This window comes from Cyprinodon tularosa, unplaced genomic scaffold, assembly GCF_016077235.1.
Source record: "Cyprinodon tularosa strain WSP-4 unplaced genomic scaffold, ASM1607723v1 ctg33, whole genome shotgun sequence".
In the NCBI taxonomy this organism is placed as follows: Eukaryota; Metazoa; Chordata; class Actinopteri; order Cyprinodontiformes; family Cyprinodontidae; genus Cyprinodon; species Cyprinodon tularosa.
Window position 1 is genome coordinate 584574 of NW_024039041.1, and position 27525 is coordinate 612098.

General features: G+C 36.1%; 1 protein-coding gene across 2 annotated transcripts in view; it reads left to right on the plus strand.

Moving 5' to 3' along the window:
- The first annotated feature begins 1581 nt into the window (after positions 1 to 1581).
- The window catches only part of plcd1a (phospholipase C, delta 1a), a 28355-nt gene continuing 2411 nt past the window's right edge, over positions 1582 to 27525 (plus strand). Inside the window, exons 1-13 of one of the 2 annotated variants that reach the window (XM_038293611.1) lie at positions 1582 to 1751; positions 12081 to 12239; positions 17421 to 17649; positions 18359 to 18488; positions 18587 to 18815; positions 18892 to 19093; positions 20442 to 20586; positions 20662 to 20814; positions 21561 to 21710; positions 21810 to 21966; positions 22676 to 22792; positions 22905 to 23083; positions 24190 to 24325. In XM_038293611.1, the coding sequence (XP_038149539.1) occupies positions 1721 to 1751; positions 12081 to 12239; positions 17421 to 17649; positions 18359 to 18488; positions 18587 to 18815; positions 18892 to 19093; positions 20442 to 20586; positions 20662 to 20814; positions 21561 to 21710; positions 21810 to 21966; positions 22676 to 22792; positions 22905 to 23083; positions 24190 to 24325 (2017 nt within the window). In that variant the 5' untranslated portion in view covers positions 1582 to 1720. Of the gene's footprint in view, positions 1752 to 4440; positions 4598 to 12080; positions 12240 to 17420; positions 17650 to 18358; positions 18489 to 18586; positions 18816 to 18891; positions 19094 to 20441; positions 20587 to 20661; positions 20815 to 21560; positions 21711 to 21809; positions 21967 to 22675; positions 22793 to 22904; positions 23084 to 24189; positions 24326 to 27525 lie in introns of those variants that run through there. The other variant, XM_038293610.1, reaches the window with a different exon arrangement.

Sequence of the window (27525 nt, forward strand, 5' to 3'; positions counted from 1 at the left end):
AATAGATTCATTACTGGACAAAAGTTAATAGCAACCATAATAATCATAATGATAGAATGTAGGATAGAAAAGCACAAAATTCTTAAAATTTACAAGAGCACCTGCCGTGATTATGAATAGCTTAAACAGCAATAATAATAAATAAATAAAAGTATGTATAAATAAAAATAAAATATTAAATTATAATAGTTAACAGTCACACTTCATACCTGTGTCTTTATCTTTCTTTTAAAATCATCTGAACTCTTGGTTGCCTTCAGGTATTCTTTAAAAATGTTCCACAGCGGAAGGATGTGTAATATAACGTGATAATTGTGATATGGCCAAGGTTTTAACATTCTTTTTTTTCCATGAGTGTGTTAGCTTCCCCTCTCTTCTAAAAGGCCTCTTCAGTTCTGACTGGCTGACCAGGAATTTTGGGCTAGCAAAGCTCTTTTCACTATACTACTTTAAGGATCAAAAATAACCATGCTGTGTACAGAGAAAATAAATAGTTAGAGGAGCCGAATGGTACTGTAAGTACTGAATTGGAAAAAACAAAACAAAACAATACACAGCAGGCAAAAGGTGTGGTTCCAACACATTTTATATCTTGTTACATCTAAACAAATCCATCCCACATGTTGATTAGGTGGAGAAACCACTACACAGGTGTGATCCAAATAAATCAGTAGGCTTTTGTATCAAATATGAGTTCTGGACAGAACTTCCAGTTTGAAACCTTAGACTAAAAAAATAAATGCTCTATCTACCGTATAAGAATCTCTTTCTTCTTGTATTTGAACGCTTTGATTTATTTTTAAACATTGTGGATTAAATGAGTCATGCAAACTGTCTGTCACAAATTCCCTACATGGTCTCATGCAAAAAGTTGGGTCATTTCTGAAAAGAGTTTGGTTTATCGCTGACAAACACACAGCATAGTCAACCGCTCTTGTTGCATAGCCCAAGATTCCTGAGGAACCCAAAACAAAGTATTTGATTGTGATTATCAGCTCATGTGCTACTGAAGTGGGTGTCTCAAAGGGGGAATTGTTAAGCATATTTTCCCTGCTTCATGGTTTGCCATACACTTTTTTGAAGACATGAAGAAACAGATAATCAAAAGGCCATAAACCTTTTTCATGAACAACATGTGGGTTTACGTCACTATGAAGGCATAAGATTCCAGACATTTTAAAGCGTTGCTGATATGAATGGCTTGTTGTTATGCAAAAGAGGTGTTAGGTGGAAGTACAGGACTAACAAGAAAAAGGCGCTTCTGTAATAGTGCTTTAAGCAACACTTAAAATGAATCAGTACAACCACAAGTGGCCATAGAAAAAAAAAACATTGCATTATTTGAACTTTATCAAAATACTAATTTGACACTAACTTAATATAATTTGTGCTGTATTTTTAACTTTCTCTTATTAGGCTGTGATGATAAAATTCCTTCGGAGGGTGTAGCCTACATTGGAGAGCATGAAGGAAATTATAAGTGAGCTGAGAGACTGTGGAAGACTTGTCAAACTGGTGCCTCAGTGGGTGTGGAGTATCAGGGCTGGGGCTAGTACCAAGTGTGAGCTGTGTGGGCTGGCTCAGAGCAGGAAACAGCAGATTCCCCTCAAAGACGAAGCAAACTGTTGGAATATTTCCGTTAAAACAGACAGACCCGTGTTGTGAGACAAACAGGAGTTTCTCTGCTGTGGATAGTGATTTATTTTGGTCTAAACTTACAATGGAGTCCAATGGAAAAGCTGGGAAACATGGTGAGTTTGAAAAAAAAAGCATCATCAAGCCACAGTCTGTTAAAATTGTACATGATTTTAAAAAATGATTTTAAGTGCAGATTCTGTATTTGTTAAGTTAAAAGAAAAATAGTTCCTTGTATTTGTGGTCCCCATCATTATTGAAAGAAATGACTGGTTTCAATTCAATTTTCAGTGCCTTGAAATTGAAGAATCTATGCTTTTCTGAGATTCATTTTCTGCTTCTTCTCCATTTCATATCTTTCCAAAGCAACCTTTTTGTTAGAATATGCGAGTGAAAATAATTTTAGTAAAGTATTAAAATATGTTACAAATCATTGTAAAAATGGAGAAACAGTATTAATCCTGTAGGTATACTGAGCTTGTGTAAGACATTAAAAGCAAACTTACGTATATAAGGCCACCAGGGGGCCTCAAAAGTAAAACATCTGTATTACTCAAAGGATAAGAGCAGTTGCTTGAATATGTTCCTAATTTGCTTAGTCTGTATTATCCAAGCTCCAAAAACTAAAACAGGTTTTATAAAACTTCTCTTAAAATAATAATAATTACTATGTATATAAATCAGATGGCTTTACCTAACATATTTAAGGTAGATTTTTTTTTTCATAAACTCTGTTATTGTATGATATATAAATGCGGCTATATATCAGCATAATTTATTTATATTGAAGAATAATGTTCTGAGTTTGTGTTATTTAATCCAAAGAAGTCGTCCCAAATCAAATTAACTTCAAGAATCTCACAAATTTATCCTTTTTAGTATTTTGGATATTTTTCTAAAAAAAATTATTCAACACTAAACAAATAAAAGCGATTTATAAGGTAAACCAAAGAGATTTGAATTCTAGACCCAAAGATGCAGTCCTGGGTCTGATGGGACCATTTGAATACATTTTTAGCCTTATAAAATGCAACAGTATAAAATTACATTTAAACCTAAAACACATTAGTAGCTATAAATCTATTGATATGATCTTAAAAACCTTACTTATATAAGTATAACAGTTATAACTGCTTTTCAAGTTGATTATATCATTGTAGACACCTTTGGTGTATTAAGAATTATATGATAGCCTATTGTCTGATCATTAACTCGATTACGCATGCACAATGTGGAAAGAAAATTTCTGTGTAGCAGCTTGCATCTGTTGTGTTTTGTAATTGTGGAGGTATTATAGTCAAGATAGAGTTGATACTGAGCTTTTTGGCTTCATACATTAGTCATGTTTGTCCTTTATTTTCCTTAATTCAGTTATATCTTACTTTACGCAACAAAATAAAACGCACTAAATTGAAAATGACTTACAAATTTGACTCCTCTAAATCTCAATTAGGACAGTGTCTGAATAATGACAAGTCTCCTGCATATGGTACAGTTGTGCTTGAAAGTTTACATACCCTTCAATTAATGAGAGAAAAAAATCAAGTGTGAGTAAAATAAATCGAAATGAACAAAACTAATAACAAATAAAAATATGAATAAAAAGGAGCTTTGTTAGCAACACAGGGAGCAATTAGATCCCTGATATAAGATGGAGTTGTGTTATTTAGGGCTTATTATCAGAGGGAGGTTTAAACTCTTTTCTGGATTTAGCAGGAAGCAAATCATGAGAAGCTGAAATAGAAGAAATATGATCTTTTTAATTTTCTTTATAACTCTGGCTGCAGGGTCAGCTGAAAGCTTTTAACTACAGTTAATGGACTGGGTTACAATAGTCTAGCCTTGAAGTAACAAATGCATTGACTAGTTTCTCAGCATCACCCCAGAACAAGATATTTCCATCCATCCACCCATCCATTTTCCCTCACGCTTTATCCCTGCTGGGGTTGCGTGGGGTGCTGGTGCCAATCTCCACCTGTCAACGGGTGAGATGAGGGGTACAGCCTGGACAGGTCATCAGGACAGGCCTGTTAGGTTTATTGAACTGTGAGAGGAAGTGGGAGTACCAGGAGAGAATCCACACATGCACAGGGAGAACATGCAAACTCCATGCAGAAAGACCCAGGGCTGGGAATCGAACCAGGAACCTTCGTGCTACAAGGCAGCAGTCCTACCCACTGCCTCACTGTTATTTCCATTTCCTAATTTTACCCACATCACAATCCCATTGTAATAACAATACTATATTTATTTAATAAATAATTGAAAAGATATAATTGAAAGACCATCAAAGCTTGTATTCATGTATTCGTATTATATTTTTGTTGACTTATATGCGTTCTTGGAAAAAGTACATAGGACAACATCATCACAAACCAAACTAAAATAAATGTTAGGTTAGACCCACAAGGTGGCGCCATTCTAAATCTACATGGCGGAATGTGATTAAAAAAAACATATATGCTGCCTATGGCTTGATTTTGTCAACGTTTTGAGAGGAAAGAAAAAATGACACTCACCTTATTTTATTAAAATTATTTTAAGGGTTTTGATTTATCTAAGGAGGGAATCTCTGATGTAAAGAAAATAAAAACACTTCCTAGAGAGTAGAAGTTAAGAAAGAACAAACCCTCTTGCTTTCAGAGGTGTAGAGTCAAATGTCTCTTTAGGAATTAAAAATTAATAAATAAATATATATTTTTTTCATCACTTTAAAAAAACAAACATTCCCCAGTTATATGACTATCATAACATGGCAATACACGCACAGACCCGCCCCCGCGAGAAAAGAGGGGAAAAAAAGAAAAAAAAAAAAAACTTTGGCTCCTTGCTTCTTCACACCGAGTGGCCTTTCACTCCACGATGTCTTGCTTCTGTTCACGTCCGATCAGGACGGAACTGGAGAAGCATTTGTCTCGGGAGAACTTGAAAAAAGTAGAGCAGGAAAATGGGAAACGCCTGGGTAAGTGCGCTTTTATTAAAGATCCATCTGACGCAAAATAGCGCAGACTGCGCCGCGCGCTGCTGAAAACATAAACACAACCCGATCCTACTCTAAAGCTGAGTTTGAAGAACTTGGATTGTCTATTTTGTTCTTATCAGTAACCAACTGTGACCACATCTGAGTTTGTTATGTTGACCTAACGCACATGTATGCAAATTGCCTTCATTGCCTGGAGCGGTGCATTTTTGCCTCTCATAGCAGACCAACCTACACATGACATAGGCTACTGCTGCTGTCACAGTTTAGTGTCCCAATCCTATGTGTTGTTGCCATTACCTCCACCTTACTTTTTTCAACTTACATAGATGTTTGACGACTTTAAATCTAATGTAAACTGCCAATCTTAAGTGTCTGTCCCTGTTTACATAGAAACAAGACATTTTTCTTCCTCAGAAAAACACTTCTAAAGAGTTAAAGGCTTTTAATTGCCAGTGCCAAAAAGAGGAAAACAAAACAATCCAACATGAATCTAAGAAAAGAAAATAAAGGAATGAAAGATTACACTTATATATCCCGCATGCTGCTGTGGCTGTTTTTTTTTTTTTTTAAATCTCTGTGCATTCAGAGCTGACTGCAGATAGTACAAGGTGTTAACTAGAATAGGATTTGGGATTCTCTTCCTGTTAAAAACATCACCACCAAAGTGATTTAATATGCACTTAAAATTTGGTGGGATCTTGGAAAGAAGTTTAACTGGTTGAACCTTAAAGCATTTATGAATAGCTGATAGGTATTTGTATTTGCTGAGATTTATGTGGGAACAAATGGAGCTCAAGCACAAATAGAAGAATAAAGTTCTGGCTTATGAAGGCAACAATACTGTAGGTAAAATTATAAAGTCTTGCATCGTCGTCATCCTGTTATGAATTTGCTAACATCTTTGGCAAAACAGAGGGAAACAAAATCAGATCAAAGGATGATTAAATGTTACATTTTGACTACTATACACTATAATTACTATAATATATACTTAAAAAATAACTTTGATTGCCCACATGGGCAACTTTTAAATTACAGATTTTTTAAATTACAGTTTTTTTATTACATTTATGTCAAGAATTTGACTAGGACATTTTAATTAATTAATGTGGTTTAAAGGTGAACGCTGTTTTTTTTTTTACGTTATTACATCATGTTCTACTCACCCATATTTTGTGTCATTTGGAGCTGTTCTGAAGATATTCCGTTAGGTTATATCCAAGTAACGTCTTCCTATGGGCAACGAGTTGAAGGCACAAACTAAACTGTTCACAATTTATTCTTTATGGTACTTCAGCATTCATAACATGTAGACGAATCACTGTCCCCCAGACGGTTATATTTTTTATATTTATAAGTTTTAAAAACAAAGCGCTGTGTGTATGACGTCATCAGCGCGCGCCGGCTACCATTTATATATCCTGTCCGCTGAACTGCAGCTAGTTTTACTCACATGCCTGGAAGATGTCTAGTGCTACTACCACAGATGATCTCGCTCTCCAAATGGAATTGAACTATTCAGATTAGCTAGCCGAATGAATAGAAGGAGTAGAGCGTAGCCGCCTGTGGCCCGGGCTGCCTGTTACAACTCCAGTCCGGCGCGCGGATGATGTCATACACACTCCGCATTGTTTTTAAAACATATAGATATGAAAAATATAACCCCGGATGTCTGGGGGACAGTGATTCGTCTACATGTTATGAATGCTGGCGTACCATAAAGAGTAAATTATGAACAGTTTAGTTTGTGCCTTCAACTCATTGCCCATAGGAAGACGTTACTTGAATATAACCTAACAGAATATCTTCAGAACAGCTCCAAATGACACAAAACTCATATGGGTGAGTAGAACATGATGTAATAACGTAAAATCAAGGGCCCAATGTAAAAAAAAAAAACGGCGTTCCCCTTTAAGTTCACCCCTTCTCTAGAAATTATCACTGTAAATGAGGGGTTTTGCTGCTTGAGACCCCCAGCAACAATCACAAGATTCCTATGCATTTTGCTAGCTTTTATTATTTTGACTTTCTTCCTACATAGCTCATAGAATAAAAGCAATTGGAACTTATGTTTCCTTTTTTTATCAGCTGCTTTTGCTTCTTGCCACTCAAAGTTTGGAAAAATGTCTTTTTCCTGTCAACATATTTTCCTAGTTGAGCTGTGGATCCCTGCAACTCATCCAGTAAAAACAGTTGCTTGCACTGGAAATTAATTTTGGGATAGCAGAGTAAAATGGCTGATGAGGGCTTATTACATTTTTCAAATCTTTATTATAAAAAGGTTTAAAACCCATACTTCTTCCACTTCACAATTATACACTGATCTATATTGCTGTATTAAAGGTTTGATGTTTTACCAAAGCACAAAGATGATTACTTTTTTAAGGTGTTGTGGGTAAATAGTTCCTGTAATAAACATGCTTATGCTGGTCTTGACCAAGTTCAAAAGTAAAAATCAAAATGTAGCATAGAGCGGGTTATTATTTCTCAGGAAATAATTAAAAATCAGCCATCTGTTCTCCAAAGCATCTTGCCCTAACTTGCCTCACACGGTTTAAAAAGTGAACTGGATCTATCAGGCTCTCCATTTGAAACTGATTACTCAGCTTTAACAAAAAAAAAAAAATGCATATGACTTGTAGTGTTTTCCTTGAATTCTGGATCTTTTGTTGCTTTCCTAGAATAATAAAACAAGCTCCTCCACATCGCTGTCATCTGTAAACTAAAAGAAAGCCATGCCCAGGGGCGGATATGTTGAAACCAAGTTCTTTATGCTTCCAGAGAAATCAGAGACTAATATATCCCCTCTAAGTGCCTGTGGTAAAACTTGTGGGACAAGGCCTGTCATGAAATGTTTTCTGATAAAGTTCCCACTTATATAGAGTGTTTTCTACTTCAATGCTGGGGTCTCATTAGCTAGCCGTACAATTTCCCATTCTATGCTGTAGAAACATTGTTAAAAATTTATTGTTTTAAGTTCCCTTGCAGATCGAAGGCCCAACCATAAAAAAGCTTAGAAAGCTTTTCCCAGTGTTATCATGGCTTCATGCAACGCCTCTGGCTCTTGCTCACTGTCTTAAGGCTTATTCTGATACATGTTACAAAATGTATTGCATCACATTGTTATAGCTCAGAAGAGACCCACATTGTGTGGTAGAAAGCAAAAAAAAAAAAAAAAAGACATTAAAATATCAGCATGAAATTTTGACTAGCTAATGTGCTCTTAGAAATTTTTATGTAAAGTTTCTAAACAGATTAAGTTTAAGGTGGTAATTTCACAGAATGATTCACAAAGCCTCACAGTTAAAAAAATCTGAGCTATCCCTTTGTTCAAATTACAGCTATGAACAACTTTTCTGGTTGTCATATTGTTATAGAGTGGAAGAAAAACAACAAAGTAGGCAGCTAAAACTAAATCTCTACTTGTTCCTGTTTTAAAACAAGCTTGCTTTAGGGTGGAATCACAGCTATCTGCCACAGAAAGTTTGAAAAGCTACCGCCTTAACATTCTGTAATGTATAATTTTTGATTCTGTATAAAATAGGTCACTTATGCTGAGTTACTGTACAATGTGCTTAAATTGCATCTAGTGCATGCTTGACGTGCTTAGTGTAAATACTAATTTCATGTTATCCACAGTGAGTTATTTACTTAAGCATTTGTTGTGCAATCCACAATTTCTTCGCCTTATAGAGAAGAAACCCTGATGGTTAAATCCTTTGAAAGTAGTCTCTGGCTTTTGCAAGCAGTTTTTATAAATTCTAAACAAACACACTGCATCTTCAAGCAGCCGTTCTTTTACATATCCAGAACACTCCATATAAAACAATCAGTAAAAAACAGCTTGTGGATCTGCAGCAGCAGTGGTGAAGGGCATCTGATGCAAGTAACTCTGATGAGAGGAAACACAGGTTAGTGACTACGAAAAACCTGATGGAGGGTGATCTGAACACGTGAGTCTCTAACCTGGTTTAGACTTCAGTTAGTGCCCAGAGAATGAGGTTGTTACCAGACAGTCAGCTGACAAGACGCGGCGTTTGCCGCACAGAGAGTTCCAGATGCCGAAGCCTTTAAGGACACAGAACTGATAGGCATGGGCAGTTCTTGACAGGGGCCAATGGGGGCCCTTTGTTCAAAATATGAATAGTCCCACACATTCTCATCTTCATACTTTGGACCTTGTGCTGACATACGGCATAGAATGTGAAGAAATAACAGTATTTCCTCACAACCCTGTCCTCTCTGACCACTTTTTAATAACATCAGGATTGCTTTAACAGAGATACATCCCCCAAAAGAAGGTTTCACCTTAGCAGATCATTATTAGATAGTGCAGGTATAAATTTTAAAGAATCTGTTTCACTTTCTCTGTCCTCTGTTTTGCTGAGTCGTGTTGCAGTGGGCAAAAGTTTCATTTATTCCCCTTCACAGGTTGATGATTTTGTTGCTAGCTCTCTGGTACTGCCTTAAACAATGCAGCCCCTTTGAAAAAGAAACACTTTCAAAATAGAAAGCTGGCTCCCTGGCTTAATGCAGAGCTCCACAATCTGAAGCAAAATGCTAGGAAACTGGAGATAAAATTGCACTCCACAGGCCTTTGGGAATCCTACCAAGTCTGGAAAAATTGTTTACTTCTGTATAATAGGACCCTTTGTAAAGCAAGAGAAGCATATTTCTCCTCATTAATAGAGGAGAATAAGAATAATCCTAGATATCTTTTGATACAATTGCCAAACTCACCCAGAGCCATAGCTCTGTTGAACCATCCATACCACCTGCTCTTAGCAGTAATAATTTTATGTGATTCTTTATAAATAAGATTGATTTTATTAAAAATAAGATAATTAGCACTCCTCTCCTCCTCATCGATTCCAGTTTGTTTACGTTAATGACAAATCTTCCTCATGCTCGAGGGTTACCTGTGGAGTACCACAGGGATCAGTGCTAGGACCAATTCTCTTTACTATATTGTTTGCCCAACACAGCCAGACACCACCCTGGAGAGAAATATCAGCTGTGCTGCTGCCATCAACACCTTTGTTTATAGATGTTTGCCTGTTTTTCGGTGTAGTCCTATTTCTCTGACTCTGACTGGCTGGACATCGTCTCTAATGATGCAAATGGTGCAATTAAGGTCAATACCTGAGGTGGACGCAAAGGGAATTTTGCTAGAGTTAAAATCTGAACATTTTCCATAATTTCCTGACACATCCACCAATCAGGGGTGGATGTGGTTGTGAGGAACGTCGAAGAGCACATTGAATACTAAGCATAAAAAAAAAAAAAAATCAATTTATATCACAGAGTTAGAGAACTTAATGTTGAAGCAAACTAAAATAAGAAATGCTCTTTAGAGGTTTGTTGGTGGCTCTTAAAAAGCTTTTTGAATGAACTCCTGAGAAGGAGCATTAAATTATTTATCATTCCTCCACTAGAGCTAGATATTGCCTTCTGCCTCTGCCCCAGCTCTGGGGCTCTCTGCCTGGTCCTTTGCTCTGTACTCCTGCTCTTACTGTCTGAGCTCTAGGGACACCAGAACTGTGGTTAAGCTTTCCATATTACACGCAGTACTTTCGGTAAAGTGGACTTTACCAAGTGTCACTTACACACTTACGTTACTAGTTGTTTTAAGAATAGTTTTACAAAAGGAACCTTGTGGTATAGTGGTGGAGATTATCATGTAAAATGAAATGAAAGCTTAAGGAAATGCTGAATACTTTATTAGGAGAGAAGAAGAAATAGGACTAGTAAAGTGTGCCTTGCAAAAGTATTGTGGAGTATCCCTTGAACTTTTTTCACAACTATGGACCACTTTTTTGGATGAAAGCTGTGCAGAAATGCCTTTAGACGTCCAGTTTTTGAAGAGTAAATGATGGATTATATTGCAATCTGGCAGAAAGCAGTGGTGGCTGCTGCTTGCTGAAACAAGGGAGGATCAGTGGTGTTAATTAAGTCCAAACATCACAAATTGCATTAATAAATGTTGAAAGATATAGAACACATCACTAAAACAGGTGAATATAGCTGTTGTGAAGCGTTTTAAAATAATAAACTCCAGAAATCATGTTAAGAGTTCAGCACAAGATGTTCTGACAGAATTATAATTTTTCCTTTTCAACTCATGAGAAAAGCCTCCTCGCTGTCTGGCCAATGTTATCCTTAAGTACGACCCACCCCTGTTTCGTAGACAGCCTGAGAGGTTTAGCCTCACAGGCAGTGACATCTTTTTGGCATGTTATCCAAAATATCTAATAATCTGCTAGACGGAGGCTCAAATCTCAACAGGGATTTCTCATACAGGCTGATGGGCAGCATCCTGCTGCTCCAGAGTGGAAGGGAGACCCCTTCCGAGAGCAGAGTAAAGAGGATTAATGTGGAACATACTAATGATTTCAGGTGCATTTTAGGGCATATTTAATGACTACATTCATGAAGTTTGTCTTTGTATATTTTACCAAATGATTTTGTGAAATTTACATGGGAGGTTAAGTCTCCCTAATTTTCAATGAGAAATCCCCATTGGTAGAAAGGCAGATTGATACCCCTGGCATTTTGGTAGATCAGTGTTTCCAAACTGGGGGTACACGTACCCCTAGTGGTCCGCTAGTGAATTGCAACTAGTACATGAAAATATTTTATTTCTTAGGTAGTAAAATGAAATAGATCTGGGATCTATTTTGCTTTGTGAACATCCAATTGAAAAATAAGTTGTATGTTTTCTTATGTGTTTGGGTTCATCTTGAGCTGTAACAAACATCCAAACCAAGCAGAGTGACAGACTGGATGTAGAGAACGGCCTGGTATCAGCTGTTCTTCACACTAAGCCCTCGGAGCTCATAGAAGCAGCTCAGGTGTCTTGATGAACACAAAATAAAACTAATTAAGTCAATCTGACTATAGGTTTTGTTCTGTATATTGTTCCCAATTCATCAAGTTTAAATGTATTTATTCAGAGGAGCTTCAGTTTTGTAAATACAGGTTTATAATAGGATTTTATTTTGTATTTATTTAGAATCCTTATTAACTTCAAGGCAACATATTTATGTTTTTTTTTGTTTTGTTTTCCAGATGGAAAACATTAAATTATAAAAATCAAATGCTCAGATTAAAAGATTAGATTAAATAGTCTTTATTTCAGTTATTGCCCTATCCACTTTTGGACAATCATCAAAACTTTTACTGAGGGTGGTACTCATGGTAATACAAGATGCCCAAAGGGGTACAGAAGTAAAAAAATTTTGGGAAACACTGAGGTAGATGACCGATGTGGAAATAAATTCTGTTGTCTTGGCAGATCTTATTATCTTAGTGGAAATCATTATGCTAAATTCTTATGCAGAATAACCTTAGAGATATATATAGTTTTTGCTTCTCCGGTTTATTTTTTTACATTTTCTTGTTTAATGTGGCCGACAAGTAAATCAGAATTCTGTATATCAATCTTCTGTCGCTTATCTTCCAGGTCTGGAAGGGGATGCGGACCTTAATTTCCTGCTGGCTGGTGGCGAGCTCATCAAGGTTCGTTCCAAATCCTGGCAAAGGGGCCGCTTCTTTAAGCTGATGGAAGACTGTAGGACCTTGTGGTACCCATCCGAGAAACTCTTCAAACGAGAAAAAACCTGTGAGTTTCATCTTATTTTGTGTTCGAGATTGACAAAATGATCTTGCTAAATGTCATTACCTTGGCCAGCAAATCTCTCTTCCGCTCCGGCTTCACACCCTGTGACTGTTATTGTGTACACCAAGGGCATTCTTCCAGATTTAAAACAATAGCTTCTTGCTTCATAACACATAAGCACACACATGGATATGTCCCACAAATTTCTAAGGCAAATATATAAAAAAATGTTGGTGGTGGAGTGAAAACAGCTCACACATCTGCTATGGTTGGGGCAATGGTCACAGGAATATAGTGCGTATCGTGACCCTGTTTCAGTTATTTTTCTTTGATTTCTGTCAGAATGTGCATATCTAGATATTTGGTAGCTCAGGTTTCCCTTCCTTCCTGTTGATAGTGAGGCTCATATTCTCTCACAGTCCAGTCTGAGCTTAGAACAACAAGGAAACCACAAACTGGTCTGGTGGTTCTTTTGTTGCTGCTTTGACCATTTTTAGTTTTTACTGTTTTATAATTTACTCTTAACACGCATTCACTTGTTGACTGAGGGAAGCAATGTATTTCACTGTCACCCTGTACTTGTGTAGAAGTTGTGGGAGGATGTCTGCAAAGCACCTGTTGTTTTTAACCACATTTCGAAACAGGGTTTTTTCTATGCATGCTTTAGAATCTTTCTGCATGAAAACCCTGTTAACATTCCAGTGATAATGTCATGTTAGTAAGAGAGTGAAAGAAAAAATAAAGATGTAAATCTTACAAAAGAAAAAAACCTATCTAGTAATATGATTGTACATTGAAAAAAATAATGCAACCACTTTTGGCATTTACTTAATCATATTTAGTTACTTTTACACAATTGTTCATGTCCTACCCAGCTAACATGAAACAACTGTGGTACAGTAACTAAACAAATAATCATTTTGTATCGCTACTCCTACTTGAGTAACTCTGATTACTCTGTCCTCTGTGAGTAATTTGAACTATTCCAAAGTCAGATAAACAGTCAATAAACAGTAGAACAGTGGCAGCTTGTTATCCCGCCCTAACATGTGCACAGTTCTCGTTGTAAGGATTAGTTTTATGTCAATTTGTTCTTTTATATTCATGACTATTATTTATATTCTTGAGGCATTTGAGTCTTTAAAATGCCAGAACTTGCACATAAAGTCTGTTTGCAAGCATAATTCATAGACATTAAATCTGATTTTATTATCCAACAGTTACTTAGCACTCAAGTAGCCTTTATACCAAATACGTTTTTACTTCTACTTGCGTAATTTCTTGACTAATCAATGAAAGTGATAAAATAGTGCTACTTTTACTTGAGTTAAATTTTTGGGTGCGTTAATAAAAATTGTCAATGTACTGTCCGATTAACCCTTTTCTGTGTTATTTGGCTAAATGTTTTGGCTCATGATAATGCTGAAAGACCCAGAGATGACTTTTATTTTAAATCTCCTTGCATTCCAAAGAGTTTGTATAGTCATACACTTTTCACATGGCTTTTGGAAGATAATTGGACTTGCAGCATCACACCTCTGCTACCATAATTAAAATTTGGTATCTGCGTTAGCACATATTCTACCTTTGTTTCATACAAAAGATGACACCATCTAACAGTCACATGGAGGCTTAGTGACCTATAAGCCAATGATGAGTGCAGTGATGAGCAGTGAGCCTTCGAGAGCCTTTATGACTTACCTTGCTTTACATTTGCTTCAATATTTGTGGGGCGGGATACAATTAATCTTGCTATCGAAAAGTGAACATTAATCCAATAAGACACAAGATATTTTCCAATTTCTGCCTTACATGAATGATTTTTTTTTCTTTCCCATCATAAAGTGAGATTAAGATCATCACACTCAATAGTGTTACTATAAACAGGAATATTTAGACTCAATATCAAATATGTCTGCTTTATTTAGTGACATATTCAAGATAATTTATATTGTAGAAATGAAATCGAGCAGAATCAGTTTAGCATGGAGCTAAAGGTAAGGTTTTATTTTCAAGATTGTGCAGCAGTTAGGGACCCTGGAACAGATAGGAAAAATTTGTAAAAAACAGAAAAAAGAAAAAAAAAAAGAGGAGCAATCTTTCAATACCACAGCATAGCGCAGCTCTCAAAGATTTTCTTGTAATATCTTTTTTTTAGCCTTAAGTTATTTAACTTCCTGAACTGTGTGGTAAAGAGCTAAATATGGGTCCAAAACATTGTTTCATTAATTTTATTAATTAATTTTTTGTATTGACTGAAGATTGGGGTAGTAGCATCTCTCTTGTTGTTGCTTCCTGACTTATGAGGATCAAAGCACATCTTCTTTGCTTGAATGGGAGGTTCTCCTATCTTACCTGTTTTAAGGATTGGCTAATGATGAATCAGCCTGTGTCCTCACCACACCCCTGAGATACATGGATTACTTTTTTTTTTTATTACGACTTTTATTTGATTATAAAACAATAATCAAAACAAAGACGAAACAGAAGGAGAAAATATACAATTGAAGAAGAAAGTCTTTGTTCAAAAGGAGGAAGAAGACAATGCATATTTAATCCCAATCCTTCGTTGCACAAATTTAGAAATTACTCTATATAAAATTATTACATAATGTTATAACCAACATCCATAACAACAAATGTAATTAGTGATAATACAACTATTTATCATTTAATAATAACACATTAATAATAACATTTTAATAACAACATTGACACCAGTTTTCACTTCATAGCAGGAATATTCTCCCTGCTGCCCTCTGGAAAGAGACTTTGAAGCATTTGATGCTTGTCCAGCAGATTCCACAGCAGTTTCTTCCCAACTGCCATTAGACGGCTGAATGTTGTATAAAATTGGGTTATAAAAAGAACAAACAAAAAACAAAAAAGACCCGGAATTTTGGAAACTGTAACTAATATACAGTCGTGTGTTTACATTTATCACTGCTGCACTTTAAAAAATTAAAATGTCTTGACAGCTGCACTGAATGTAATTTCTTTTTGTATACACTATGTGTACAAAATGACAATAAAGTCTGTCAAAGTCTAAGTCTAATAAAGCAATCATTATCATTACAATACTACTGCTAACTGTGTTATTATTGTTATTGATAACAATACCAATAACAACAATGTTCACCACAATAACCATAATAACACCTTATTAACTTAAATTTCCAGTAAATCTGTTTTTATATACCTTCATTTCAGCTTTTTAAACTGTGTTAGCTGCTAAATACCAACACATTTATGAGGTGTTTAACTCATTTACATGAATGAATAAAATCTTCTATACTGAATGTAATTCGCTTTGAAAGCTTGACTTACACTATGTGGTCACTATGTAATCGTACTGCTTCCTATATCAGTGAACTAAACCTTCAACCCCTTAAGTCAAAAACCTACTTTTTCACACGAAATGTAGACATGAGACTTGAGGGGATTACTCTTCAGATTTTTCCACCTTAATATTCGAGTGAGCTTCCTCTGATTTCACTTGATATTTGAATTTTTTTCAATTAAGAAAACATCTAAGACTATTAAAAAAACCCTTGTCCTTAAGATAATTTAGATTTGTGACGTATGTTAAAACCTCAGTTGACATTGTAACTGAGCTTTAAGTTGTAATTGATTTGATCTTGATTGTTGCTACTTAGTGTGATGACAATATGTCCGTTGGTGTGTCCTCTTCCGTACATTAAGCTCCTAAACAAAAGAACTGGCCTCTAAAGTATGCACGAAACAGATTGCATAAGCAGAGACCTTCAGTGCATGCTCTCTGTTTTACATTGTGGGATGATAAATCAAAGCATTTTCAGCCAGAAAAAAAATGGCTGTTGTGCTATTTTTATGTGCCCTTGTGTTCCACATGCTTGGCAGTAGGACAATACAAAAAGTAAAGTCAATAAATAGCTGTATTTTGCATTAATCCAGGGTCATTATGATACATTAACCAAGAGATGTGTTTTTTTTTTTAGACAGACAGATACATCTCCTAATTGTCTAAGTACTTTAACTGCATTTGCTTAATTAAACAAACATGGAAGATGACTGAGGGCTGCTCAGTGGCGTACCTTACTGTTAGGTTAATTGGTTTCTCTAAATTGTCCTTAGGTGTGAGTGTGTGTGTGAATAGTTGTCTGTCCTGTTTGTCTCTGTGTTGCCTTGCTGACCTGTCCAGGGTGTACCCCACCTCATGCCCGTACACAGCTGGAGATCAGCACCCCTCACGACCCGGATTAGCGTGACAGAAGGGTTGGTCTTTTTTAACCTTGACAGCAACATGATGTTATGAACGTAAAAAAAAAAAAAAAAAGCAGCTCAACTGAGCTAAATTTCTTATAGTGATGTCAACAAGGAATTTTTGACAGAAAAGACAGAAGGCTAAGGTTTCAATGAGTGGGCTATAAGGAAGAGCAGTGGAACTTGACTACTACTTACTCAAAATAAAACACACAATATTCTATTTTATTATTTTTAGTAACACTAGATGATGCTTTCAAATAGCAATGCCAGAGCTGCAATGAGTTTATAGTTGGTTTGTGAATGATCTGATAATTTGACTATTGATTGCAGCAACAGATATTACTGGTAGAAATAGCATAATAAAAAGTATTGGCCACAAAATATATATTTTTAGGGCCTTTCTTTGCATAATGTCTTTTTGGTTATTGTTAGTTTTCTCCCTATGTAATACTGTCCATACTCTCTATTTGTCTAAAAAAAAAAATCCCACATTGAGGTGGGCTAAGTCTTTTCAGAACAATGTGGTTGCTTTCAAGGACGTGTGATAGGCTAAACAAGGGACCTCCCTCATAAAAGCAGAAGCCTTATCAGTGGATAAGATATCAAAACAATTATGTTGTATCAAAAGGAACATGTAGTATGTCTGCATGATAACATGTTGAAGGAAGGGCTGTACATTAAAAGATAACAATGACTCAAAGGTTCAAAATGCTTAAGAATAAAGCAATCTGTTCAACTTTTCTGTAGTTTTACCAAAAGCCCTAAAAGCTTTATAAACAATTTCTCCACACATGCAGATTCCATTTAAAGTCTCAATCTGCTCACTTGATGTATATTTAAAAGTTAGACTGATGAATAAAATCGGGTAGTTATTATTAAACAGTCATGCTTCTTAATCCAGATCCTAATAATACTGTATGTCCTGTTTTCTCCAAACAGTCCTCATCGATGACATTGAATCTGTGCGCAAGGGCCGCCAGTCTGAGGGATTAGAAAAATACACTGACCCCAGCGAAGACGAGAAGTGCTTCTCTATCATATTCAAGGGACGTGATAAGAACCTTGACTTCATGGCATCTTCCAAGGAGGAGGCCCACCGGTGGGTCAGCAGCCTGGAGAAGGTCGTCAATAACATGCGCAACCTCAACAAGAAACAGAAGAGTGAACAGTATCCTTAATGAGGATATGTTTTATACCTTTTTATTCCATGAGCAAAAATATGAGGATCCAATTATTGTCGAGTCATTATTTTATAAAAAGGATGGACTCTGAATTTTTTTTAAATCAAATCATTGAAGTCAGTTGTTGTAGCTCTAAATTTTTTCTCTTTTTCTAAGTCAAAAGTGGAAGTAAAAACAAGACGTCGTAGCTCATAGGGAGAAATAGATGGATGCGTGCCAAAAAAAAGTCAGTCACTTGAAAAGCATCAGATATTCAGGGATCTTTTTCAGTTTAGATTTACAAGAAGGATTTTTTTCCCCAACTGGGTGACATCTGCTGTTTTTCTTCTAAACCAAAACTACTTTGAATGAACTCTAATTACATACTTAACTTATCCTTTTTTTCATCTGATGTTTAGAGACTAGATCAAGATTTAGAGCTTGAGGCTTAATTTCTCTATTTATCCTTTTTTGTGAAAATGAAACCAGTTTAAAGCTTTGATCTGTGCAAAACACTAGTGTCCACTATTTCCACTGTCCACTATTCTCTAGCACCAGCCATGAACTTCAAAATGCTTTAATCATGATTTATCTACCTCACAGCTTTTTTGAATCTATGTATTATATGTTGTAAGTTCTTTAGAAACCGAGCTTCTCTGCATAGGTGTTTCTTTGGTATTGTTCTGTTGTAAACAAAAGCCTTACATCTAAAACCAGCTGGATCATCAACTGCATGCGGAAAGCAGATAAGAACAAAGACAACAAAATGACGTTAAAAGAGCTGAAGCACTTCCTGAGGCAGCTCAACATTGAGGTGGATGACAGCTATGCTGGGGAACTATTTAAGGTAGGACAATGAAAAACCTCCCCAGGGAATTTATCTTAATGAGCACATATTTTTAAGTAACACCAAAATCTGATTAAGGTCTCATTATGTTTATGCAGAAATGTGATGAATCAAATTCGGGTACTTTGGAAGACTTAGAGATCAAGAAATTTTACGACCTCTTAACACATCGCGAGGAGATAGATGTGATCTATAAGAACTATGCCAAAACAGAAGGTGAGATGAGCTACATGGATCTGCTGAACTTCCTGCTGAACGAGCAGAGGGAGCAGGCGACCAAGGAGAGCGCGCTCAAGCTGATTGATAAATACGAACTGGACGAAACAGGTATTTAAATTAGAGCTGGATGGTTTGTTTTTAAATGTTTCAAGCATAACTCATCTCTCTCTACTGATCCTCGCAGCAAAGCAGAAGAAGCACATGACTAAAGACGGATTCCTTATGTACCTCAACCATGACGAAGGATCCATTCTCAACCCAGCTCACACGCGGGTTTATCAAGACATGAGTCAGCCTCTCAATCATTACTTTATCTCCTCCTCGCACAACACCTACCTGATGGAGGACCAACTCAAAGGGCCCAGCAGCACCGAGGCTTATATAAAGTAAACACTTATATTAGGCTCTAATATAAAAAATATAGAAAGGACTCTTGAATTTTGTTGTTCTGTGTGGCCTGGTATTACCTAATTACAAGTTGCACAATTTAATTCAGCCTTTAATTACATTTTTATTTCTGTGACTAGAATATTTTGGAAAATATATATTTATAACTTCCCTTACAAAACTTAACTTTAAAGGATTTGTGGTTACAATTACGACTGCAACTTTCGATTATTTTGCTAATCGATTAATCTCTCAATTTTGTTTTTTTATAATTGAATAATAATCGGATAGCCAAAAGGTTCCTTAAAGAGGATTTTTTATTAAATTAAACCAGGCGAAACTCCCAAATTTTTTTTTTCATCTTAAATGCAAACTTTTTAAATATTTTTTAGAATTTTGGTATAATTAATACTTTAAGAGGTTTGCTCTTACAGCTACAGGAACATTTTAGAGTCCCTATACTCGATTAATCGATTACTAAATTAGTTGTAGATTATTTCAATATTTGATTAATCACAATTCATCCGATTCATTGTTTCATCCCTAGTCAAAATTAAGATGCAAGTTCCACAATGTTCAGTTGTGGAACTCGACCGTTACTATCATCTATATATATAGATTACAGGAAATCAATGTTTATATGCATCCAGTCAATCATCCACTGATTATTGATGACTTATCATTGTCATGATCGGTTTTACGAATCTGACCCACATGCAGAGAAACCACTCGGAGAGCATGGGAAAGGTTTAACAGGTTTATTTAGGAAGTTAACAGGAGTAGGGTCTGGTACTCAGTGAGTTGGTGAACCGGAACTGGACTGTCACTCGGATTTCCGATGGGAACTTGAACTGAACATGTGGAGGTTTTCCCCTGCTTAGTGTGAAGTCGGAATTTCCTTCCATGGGGGAGAAGGTCCAGGTATCCAGTAACACAGGGAGCTTCCCAAAACTGGCAAATACTCTGGCGTCGAGGTAGTGACAACCCACTGCTCAAATACTCCTCCAGATAATGGTCCAATGAGCCGCAGATGTGCAGGGAGGGACAGAGTAGGCAGGGCACCTCCTTGGGGTGGAAAAAGGAAACACAAAAACAGGCCACACAAACTGGATTCCTAACAATCATGAATATTTTTGATTAATTTAAGAGGAAACTGAATAATTTGGAGGAATGCTTCTATAGGCATTCTTTCAAAGCTTCTACTGCATTTCCCTTCAAGGATTAATAAAATATAATTATATTGAATAAAAGTTTGTAGCCAATTAGTTGCTCCTATGATTTATTGCAGAGGAAATCCTTTTACTAGTATTCTTATCCATGATACTCAAGGGTTCCCTCTTCTAACAGGGCACTGATGAAGAGTTGTCGTTGTGTGGAGCTGGATTGTTGGGATGGACCTAATGGAGAGCCGCTTATTTATCACGGCTACACTCTCACATCAAGAATACTTTTCAAAGATGTCATTAGAGCCATCAGAGACTTTGCCTTCAAGGTACGTGAGATGTTTTATTGCCCGTGTAACAGCAAAAAGTTATGTTTGCTGATGGTTGATCTTTTATTTTTCCAGACATCTGAATACCCTGTAATTCTGTCTTTGGAGAACCACTGCACAGTGGAACAACAGAAGGTCATGGCCCATCACTTGCTCTCCATCCTGGGGGATGCTTTGGTTACAAAGCCTTTGGGTGACACTATGCCCACTAACTTCCCCTCACCAGAGGTATGTAAGCATCACTTTAAGCTCCGGTTAGTTTCAAGTCATTCTAAAGTTTTAAATATAAATATTGTTATGGTTAAGAGTCAAAGGAGGATTAAACTAGTCTGTTTGTCGACGGGAGATAATACATGGCAATACTTTATTTAGATGTCTAGTTGTGGGTAACATTTTAAAATCGGCACTTAAACTAATTGGTCCATAGGAGGGGAAAGTCTTTTTTTGATTTTTTATTAGGGAGATGAAAGTTTAGTTTACCTGGATCAATTTTTAAAAAAGTTGCATAAGCATAAAAAACAGAAAGGCTCTGCAAAATTTGGATTTTCGCTACTTATTGTAAATATAACCAATCAGGGTCTTAGCCATGGAGATGATTCATTGTTCATGTGGTCTTCTTTTATCCCTTTTTTTACCATGATGTTTAAATAATTTGAAATTCTAGGAAGATTTCATTGCTTAAATTTAATAGATATGTGTCATTAATGTTGAGCAAATTCCCCTCACTTTTACTAAAAATAATCTGCACTTTGTTTTGGAATCAGTTGATGGAAACTAAATTAAAAAGGGTGAAGTGGATGTAAAAAATATTTACTGGATATTGTTAGTGCGACGAGCTTCAAAAGTATTAATGACAGCGGTGAAAACCACTGACACATGCTATTAGACTACAAAAAATAACACAATGTGCTTTCTTGCATTTTACAAATTGTACAACAAAATGTTTAAGCATACTTTGTGTTTTTTACATGCAGGAGTTGAAGGGGAAGTTCCTCATCAAGGGGAAAAGACTGAACAAACTGGACGCCATGTTCTCTAACAACAACATTGTTGAGGAAGATACGGTGTCTGACGAAGACGAGGCTGCGGATGTTAAGGAGAAAGATCAAAAAGCAAAGTCAAAGGTCAGTCACATGATTTGTACTTATTTGGTGAAAGATAAAGGTAGAAAAGACTTGCTGGAGTCTCAGATTTGATGTTGATTTGTCTTCATCGTCTTTCAGAAATCAAAGATCAAACTCGCCAAACAGCTGTCGGATATTGTCATCTACTGTAAGAGCGTCCATTTCCATGGGTTTGAACATGCCAGAGACAACCAGGATTTCTATGAAATGTCATCTTTCAAGGAAAGCAAAGCCTTCAGCCTAGCTGACAATTCAGGTATTGTATGAATAGGGCTGAAATAGTTAATTGGTTTAATTGTCATTAACCAGTTATTGAAATAATCATCAGCTAATTAGGTAATTGATTGTTAACTGGAGTATAGAGTCTGTAAAACATGCCTTTAGCTGACAGAGTGGCCCAATTAGAGCAGTAATTATATCAAAATTGTAAAAAAAAAAAAATAAATATACAGTTTTTGCATCTAATCAATGTGCTGTCAATGTGCTCTATCCAACACTCCACAAGTGGAAAAGATTAGGTATCATCTGGTTTAAAACCTTTTGCTATCCAATTATTAATCAAAAAAATAATTGACAAATTAATCCATTTTCAAAATAATTGTTAGTTGCAGCCCTACATGTGATGTCTACCAGTTTTAGAACAGTAACAGCCTCTAGGAATAGACATGGACAGGATATAGGAAAGTAAGCATAGCGTAACGACTGAATTATGTCTGTATTAAAAGACAGGTTGCCATTCTGTTCTCTTTGTCAGATAATAGACCAGATGAAAATGAATATGTTATAGTCAGCTTTGGTTACTATGTATTTATTTTTACTCAATGCTTAAATCAGAGCATTGTGGTTGTGAGTATGACTAATGGTGTGTTTATTTGTAATCCCATGTCAGTTTTTCCGAGAGAAACCTTCTCAGATTTACAAAACAAACACCTGCCTGCATCAATGACTTTAATGTGTTTATACAGGCACCGCCTTCATCCATCACAACATGGACAAGCTCAGCAGGATCTACCCTGCTGGCTCCAGGACAGACTCATCCAACTACAACCCCGTCCCCATGTGGAATGTCGGCTGCCAGATTGGTAATTTTCCATGAGGCTAAGTTTAGAAATAAAATCATCAGCATGCTGATTGACAAGCATCAACTCTTTTATCCTATCTGTTTTTTTTTTTGTTTTTTTTTGCTTTTCTAAGTGGCCTTGAACTTCCAAACTCCCTCGAAGGAGATGCACCTTAACCAAGGCCGATTTCTGCAAAACGGTTTTTGCGGCTACATCCTGAAACCTGAATTCCAGAGAAGCCTGTCGTCTCAGTTCAATCCCAACTCTCTGACCAAAGGGCCGTGGCTACAGCAGAAGACCCTCCATGTCATGGTGAGAGTTCACCTCAGGAATACTGCTGCTGTTTACGCCCACATATACAATAGATTTTTTTATAGATTTTATTTCTTCACCTTCAACCCATTAGTGTTGTCCAAAACATTATTTATTTATTTTTAACAGTGTCCTGTCTGGTGATGTGGCAATAAGAACAATTGTCTTGATGCCAAAAAGAGCCCAACAGATTTTATTTTCACAAGTGGAGCAGGATGGCTATTGCCATAGTATTCCGCTTGATTTATGCATAAAAATTGCTTGGACACTGTAATGTAGGTAGAACAGAAGAAAAAAAAAGGATGAAAAGATGAAAGAAAGAGGAGATAAAAAGGGAGATAACGATAAAACATTTTCAGTCTGCTTCATCACCTGCAAAGAGATGTAAAATCTCCCAAACATAATTTAACCTTTGATTGCATGAGGTTGTTATCAATGGTTGAAGGCCGCTGACTGGACTGTTTATGAAGTCTCAGAATAATAGTATGTATGATTCAATGAAAATAGGTAAAAAATAACCTGCTACAAAGCATGGTTGTTTTATTTTGTCGTTTTCTGTCATCATTTCACTCTGGTCATGACTTCCTAGCTTCCTGAAATGAAAAAGTCGTGGTATGCAGGGATTTAACCCAGATTTAACCCACTAACACAGCTTTGTGGCATGGAGGCCCTCATTGGTATTGTTAGGTTTATGTATAAACTTACTTTTTTTTATTTTAGCAACACTCTAGTAAAGACCCAGCTCTCGATTTGTACTTTTACAATTTTTGTATTTGTGGAATTTTCAACATTTTCTTTTGTGTAGAATTTTAAATCTTTAAACTTAAATTTCCGACTCTAATCTCCGTTTTTACTTTTCCTCTTGGAATGGCATGCCTTTAAAATATCAGAAACTATTCAAGCTTTTCTATTTCAATAATTAACGTAAAGGGGATTTTACCAGTTCTTCCAGTATTATATGGTTATATGGTTGTTTAATTTTAATAGCAGCTATAGTTGAGATCGGCATCTTTTAAAACTGGAATCCTTCAAAAATATAACCCTTTTGCAAGCAAAGGACAAAGGCTGATGATTTTAATATGATCATATGTGTCTGAACACAACAGGTGATCTCAGCTCAGCAGTTGCCTAAACTGAACAAAGAAAAACAAAAGTCCCTCGTTGACCCTCTGGTGAGGGTGGAGATTTATGGGGTCCCCGCTGACAATGCCAGCAAGGAGACGCAATGTATCCAAAACAACGGTGAGTGGAACCTACATATGAGTGCATTTACATCTTGGTAGATTCAGTTATCATTCTATTATAATGTTCAGCTCGAAGCAGAGAGTCTAAGTAGGTGGAAACAGGGATAAAATAGATCACCAAAAACCTTATAGGAAGTAGATGAAATGATTTTCCACCGTTTAAGTCCTCTGAGGCTGAGAATAACTACTTCCAGAAAGCTTGTGTTATGTACCTGACTGTCCACAAGCTGAACCATAAACAAGTATTAAGACCAGGCTAGAGAATCTTTTTTGTTTTTGTTTTCAGAATAGTCATAATATTATGAAAATAAGGTAGCAACGAGAATAAAGTAATAAAATTACGAGAATAAAGTCGTAACATTACAAGAATTAAGTCATAAAATAACGGAAATTAAGTAGTAATATTACAAGAATAAAGTCTCAAAATAATGAAAATAAAGTTTTATTGCGAAATAAAGTCATAATATTACGAGAATAAAGTCATAATATTATGAGAATAAAGTCGCAACGAGAATAAAGTCATAACATTACAAGAATAAAGTCATAAAATAATGAGAATATAGTGATATTAGTATGAAAATAAAGTTACTATGAGAATAAAGTCATAAAATTACGAGAGTAAAGTTGTAATATTATGAGAATGAAAATGTATTGTATGACAGCTCTTACATGATTGACATTCCTAAAATGAGGAATGTCAACCATCATGTGAAGTTATACTTTGGTTTCGGTTTGACAAATAAGGAAATCTTAAGCACAGCAGCTGAAAGCTTTCTTTTTAAAACGAGTTGTGGTACGATGGACTTCATTCTTGTTATATTTCAACTTTCTCATAATATTACAACTTTATTCTCGTAATATTACTACTTTATTCTCGTAATATTACTACTTTATTCTCGTAATATTATGTGTTTATTCACGTAATGTTGTGACTTTATTTTTGTAATTTTATAACTTTATTCTAGTAACTTACAAATTTATTCTCGAAATAGAAAAATATTAAAACAAATTCTCTAGCCTGGCTCTAATACTCCGTTGTACCTAGGCACACCTATACAGCTGAGACAAAAAAATCTAATAACTTAAAAAAGGAATTATCGAATAAAATGTACAAGCTTTAGTATGTCTCCAGAGGACCACAGACTTGATTTATAAAAAAGAAATAAAAATGTCACATTTCATTTCAGTCTTTATGGCAAAGATAAAGACTCATCTCCTAGCAATATGTTGATTATACCCATCAATTACTGTGTGAATATCTGTATCTTGCTCCATCTACTGTGTGATTATCAACTGTGTATTATAAGGATATCTGGCCAATATCTAGTACTATTAAAACACCATTAAAAGCTGGTTGACGTGACATTTTTACACATGTGATTTTAAATATATTTTCTATATAATCATCTATTGTGTTTCATTTCCTGAACAATATGTAAATAAACTAAATACATAATAATAAATAAATAAATAAATAAATAAATAAATAAATAAATAAATAGGAAAATAAATATAAAACTGGCAGAGGAACAGGAAAAATCAAATAAACAAACAGACAACCAGACAGACTCAATCTGAATGCTTAAGGACACTTAAGCCATGAAGTATTAAAGCTACAGTTGCTTCAGGAACTTTTGTTTTTTTGTAGTTCTTTTCTGGAAAGCTGTATCCCCAATTTGACCAGGTCATTCATGTACGTGTAATGAAGTCTGTAAGGCTGAAGGCTGTCTGGATTCAGCACAGCTGTCCAGAGCACTTTTCCTACCCTGGATAGTATTCTTATTATTGACCCTGTAAAAAGTGAAGGGATAGGAGCAAGGAAAAGGAGTGGAACCATAAACAAGATTAAGCACATACTAAGAAGTCAAATCAGGACCTGAAATTGTATTAACATAAATATAAGAAAAATAGAACATACAGGTGCTGGTCATAAAATTAGAATATCATGAAAAAGTAGATTGATTTCAGTAATTCCATTTAAAAAGTGAAACTTGTATATTATATTCATACATTACATACAAACTCATATATTTCAGATGTTTATTTTGTTTAATTTTGATGATTACAAATGACAACAAATGAAAATCTCAAATTCATCATATCAGAAAATTAGAATATTACTGAAGACCAATAAAAACAAAGGATTTATAGAAATGTTGGCCAACTGAAAAGTATGAACATGAAAAGTATGAGCATGTACAGCACTCAGTATTTAGTTGGGCCTCCTTTGGCCTGTATTACTGCAGCAATGCGGCGTGGCATGGAGTCGATCAGTCTGTGGCACTGCTCAGGTGTTATGATAGCCCAGGTTGCTCTAATAGTGGCTTTTAGCTCTTCTGAATTGTTGGGTCTGGTGTATTGCATCTTCTTCTTCACAATACCCCATAGATTTTCTATGGGGTTAAGGTCAGGAGAGTTTGCTGGCCAATTAAGAACAGGGATACCATGGTCCTTCAACCAGGTACTGGTAGCTTTGGCACTGTGTGCAGGTGCCAAGTCCTGTTGGAAAATGAAATCTGCATCTCCAAAAAGTTGGTCAGCTGCAGGAAGCATGAAGTGCTCTAAAACTTCCTGGTATGTGGCTGCGTTGACCCTGGACCTCAGAAAACACAATGGACCAACACCAGCAGATGACATGGCACCCCAAACCATCACTGACTGTGGAAACTTTACACTGGACTTCAAGCAACGTGGATGAAGTGCCTCTCTTCTTTTCCTCCAGACTCTGGGACCTTGATTTCCAAAGGAAATGCAAAATTTACTTTCATCAGAGAACATGACTTTGGACCACTCACCAGCAGTCCAGTCCTGTTTCTCTTTAGACGCTTCTGACGCTGTCTGTGGTTCAAGAGTGGCTTGACACAAGGAATGCGACAGCAGAAACCCATGTCTTTCATACGTCTGTGTGTGGTGGTTCTTGAAGCACTCACTCCAGCTGCAGTCCACTCTTTGTGAATCTCCCCCACATTTTTGAATGGGTTTTGTTTCACAATCCTCTCCAGGGTGCGGTTATCTCTCTTGCTTGTACACTTTTTTCGACCACATCTTTTCCTTCCCTTCGCCTCTCTATTAATGTGCTTGGACACTGAGCTCTGTGAACAGCCAGCCTCTTTAGCGATGACCTTTTGTGTCTTGCCCTCCTTGTGCAAGGTGTCGATGGTCGTCTTTTGGACAACTGTCAAGTCAGCAGTCTTCCCC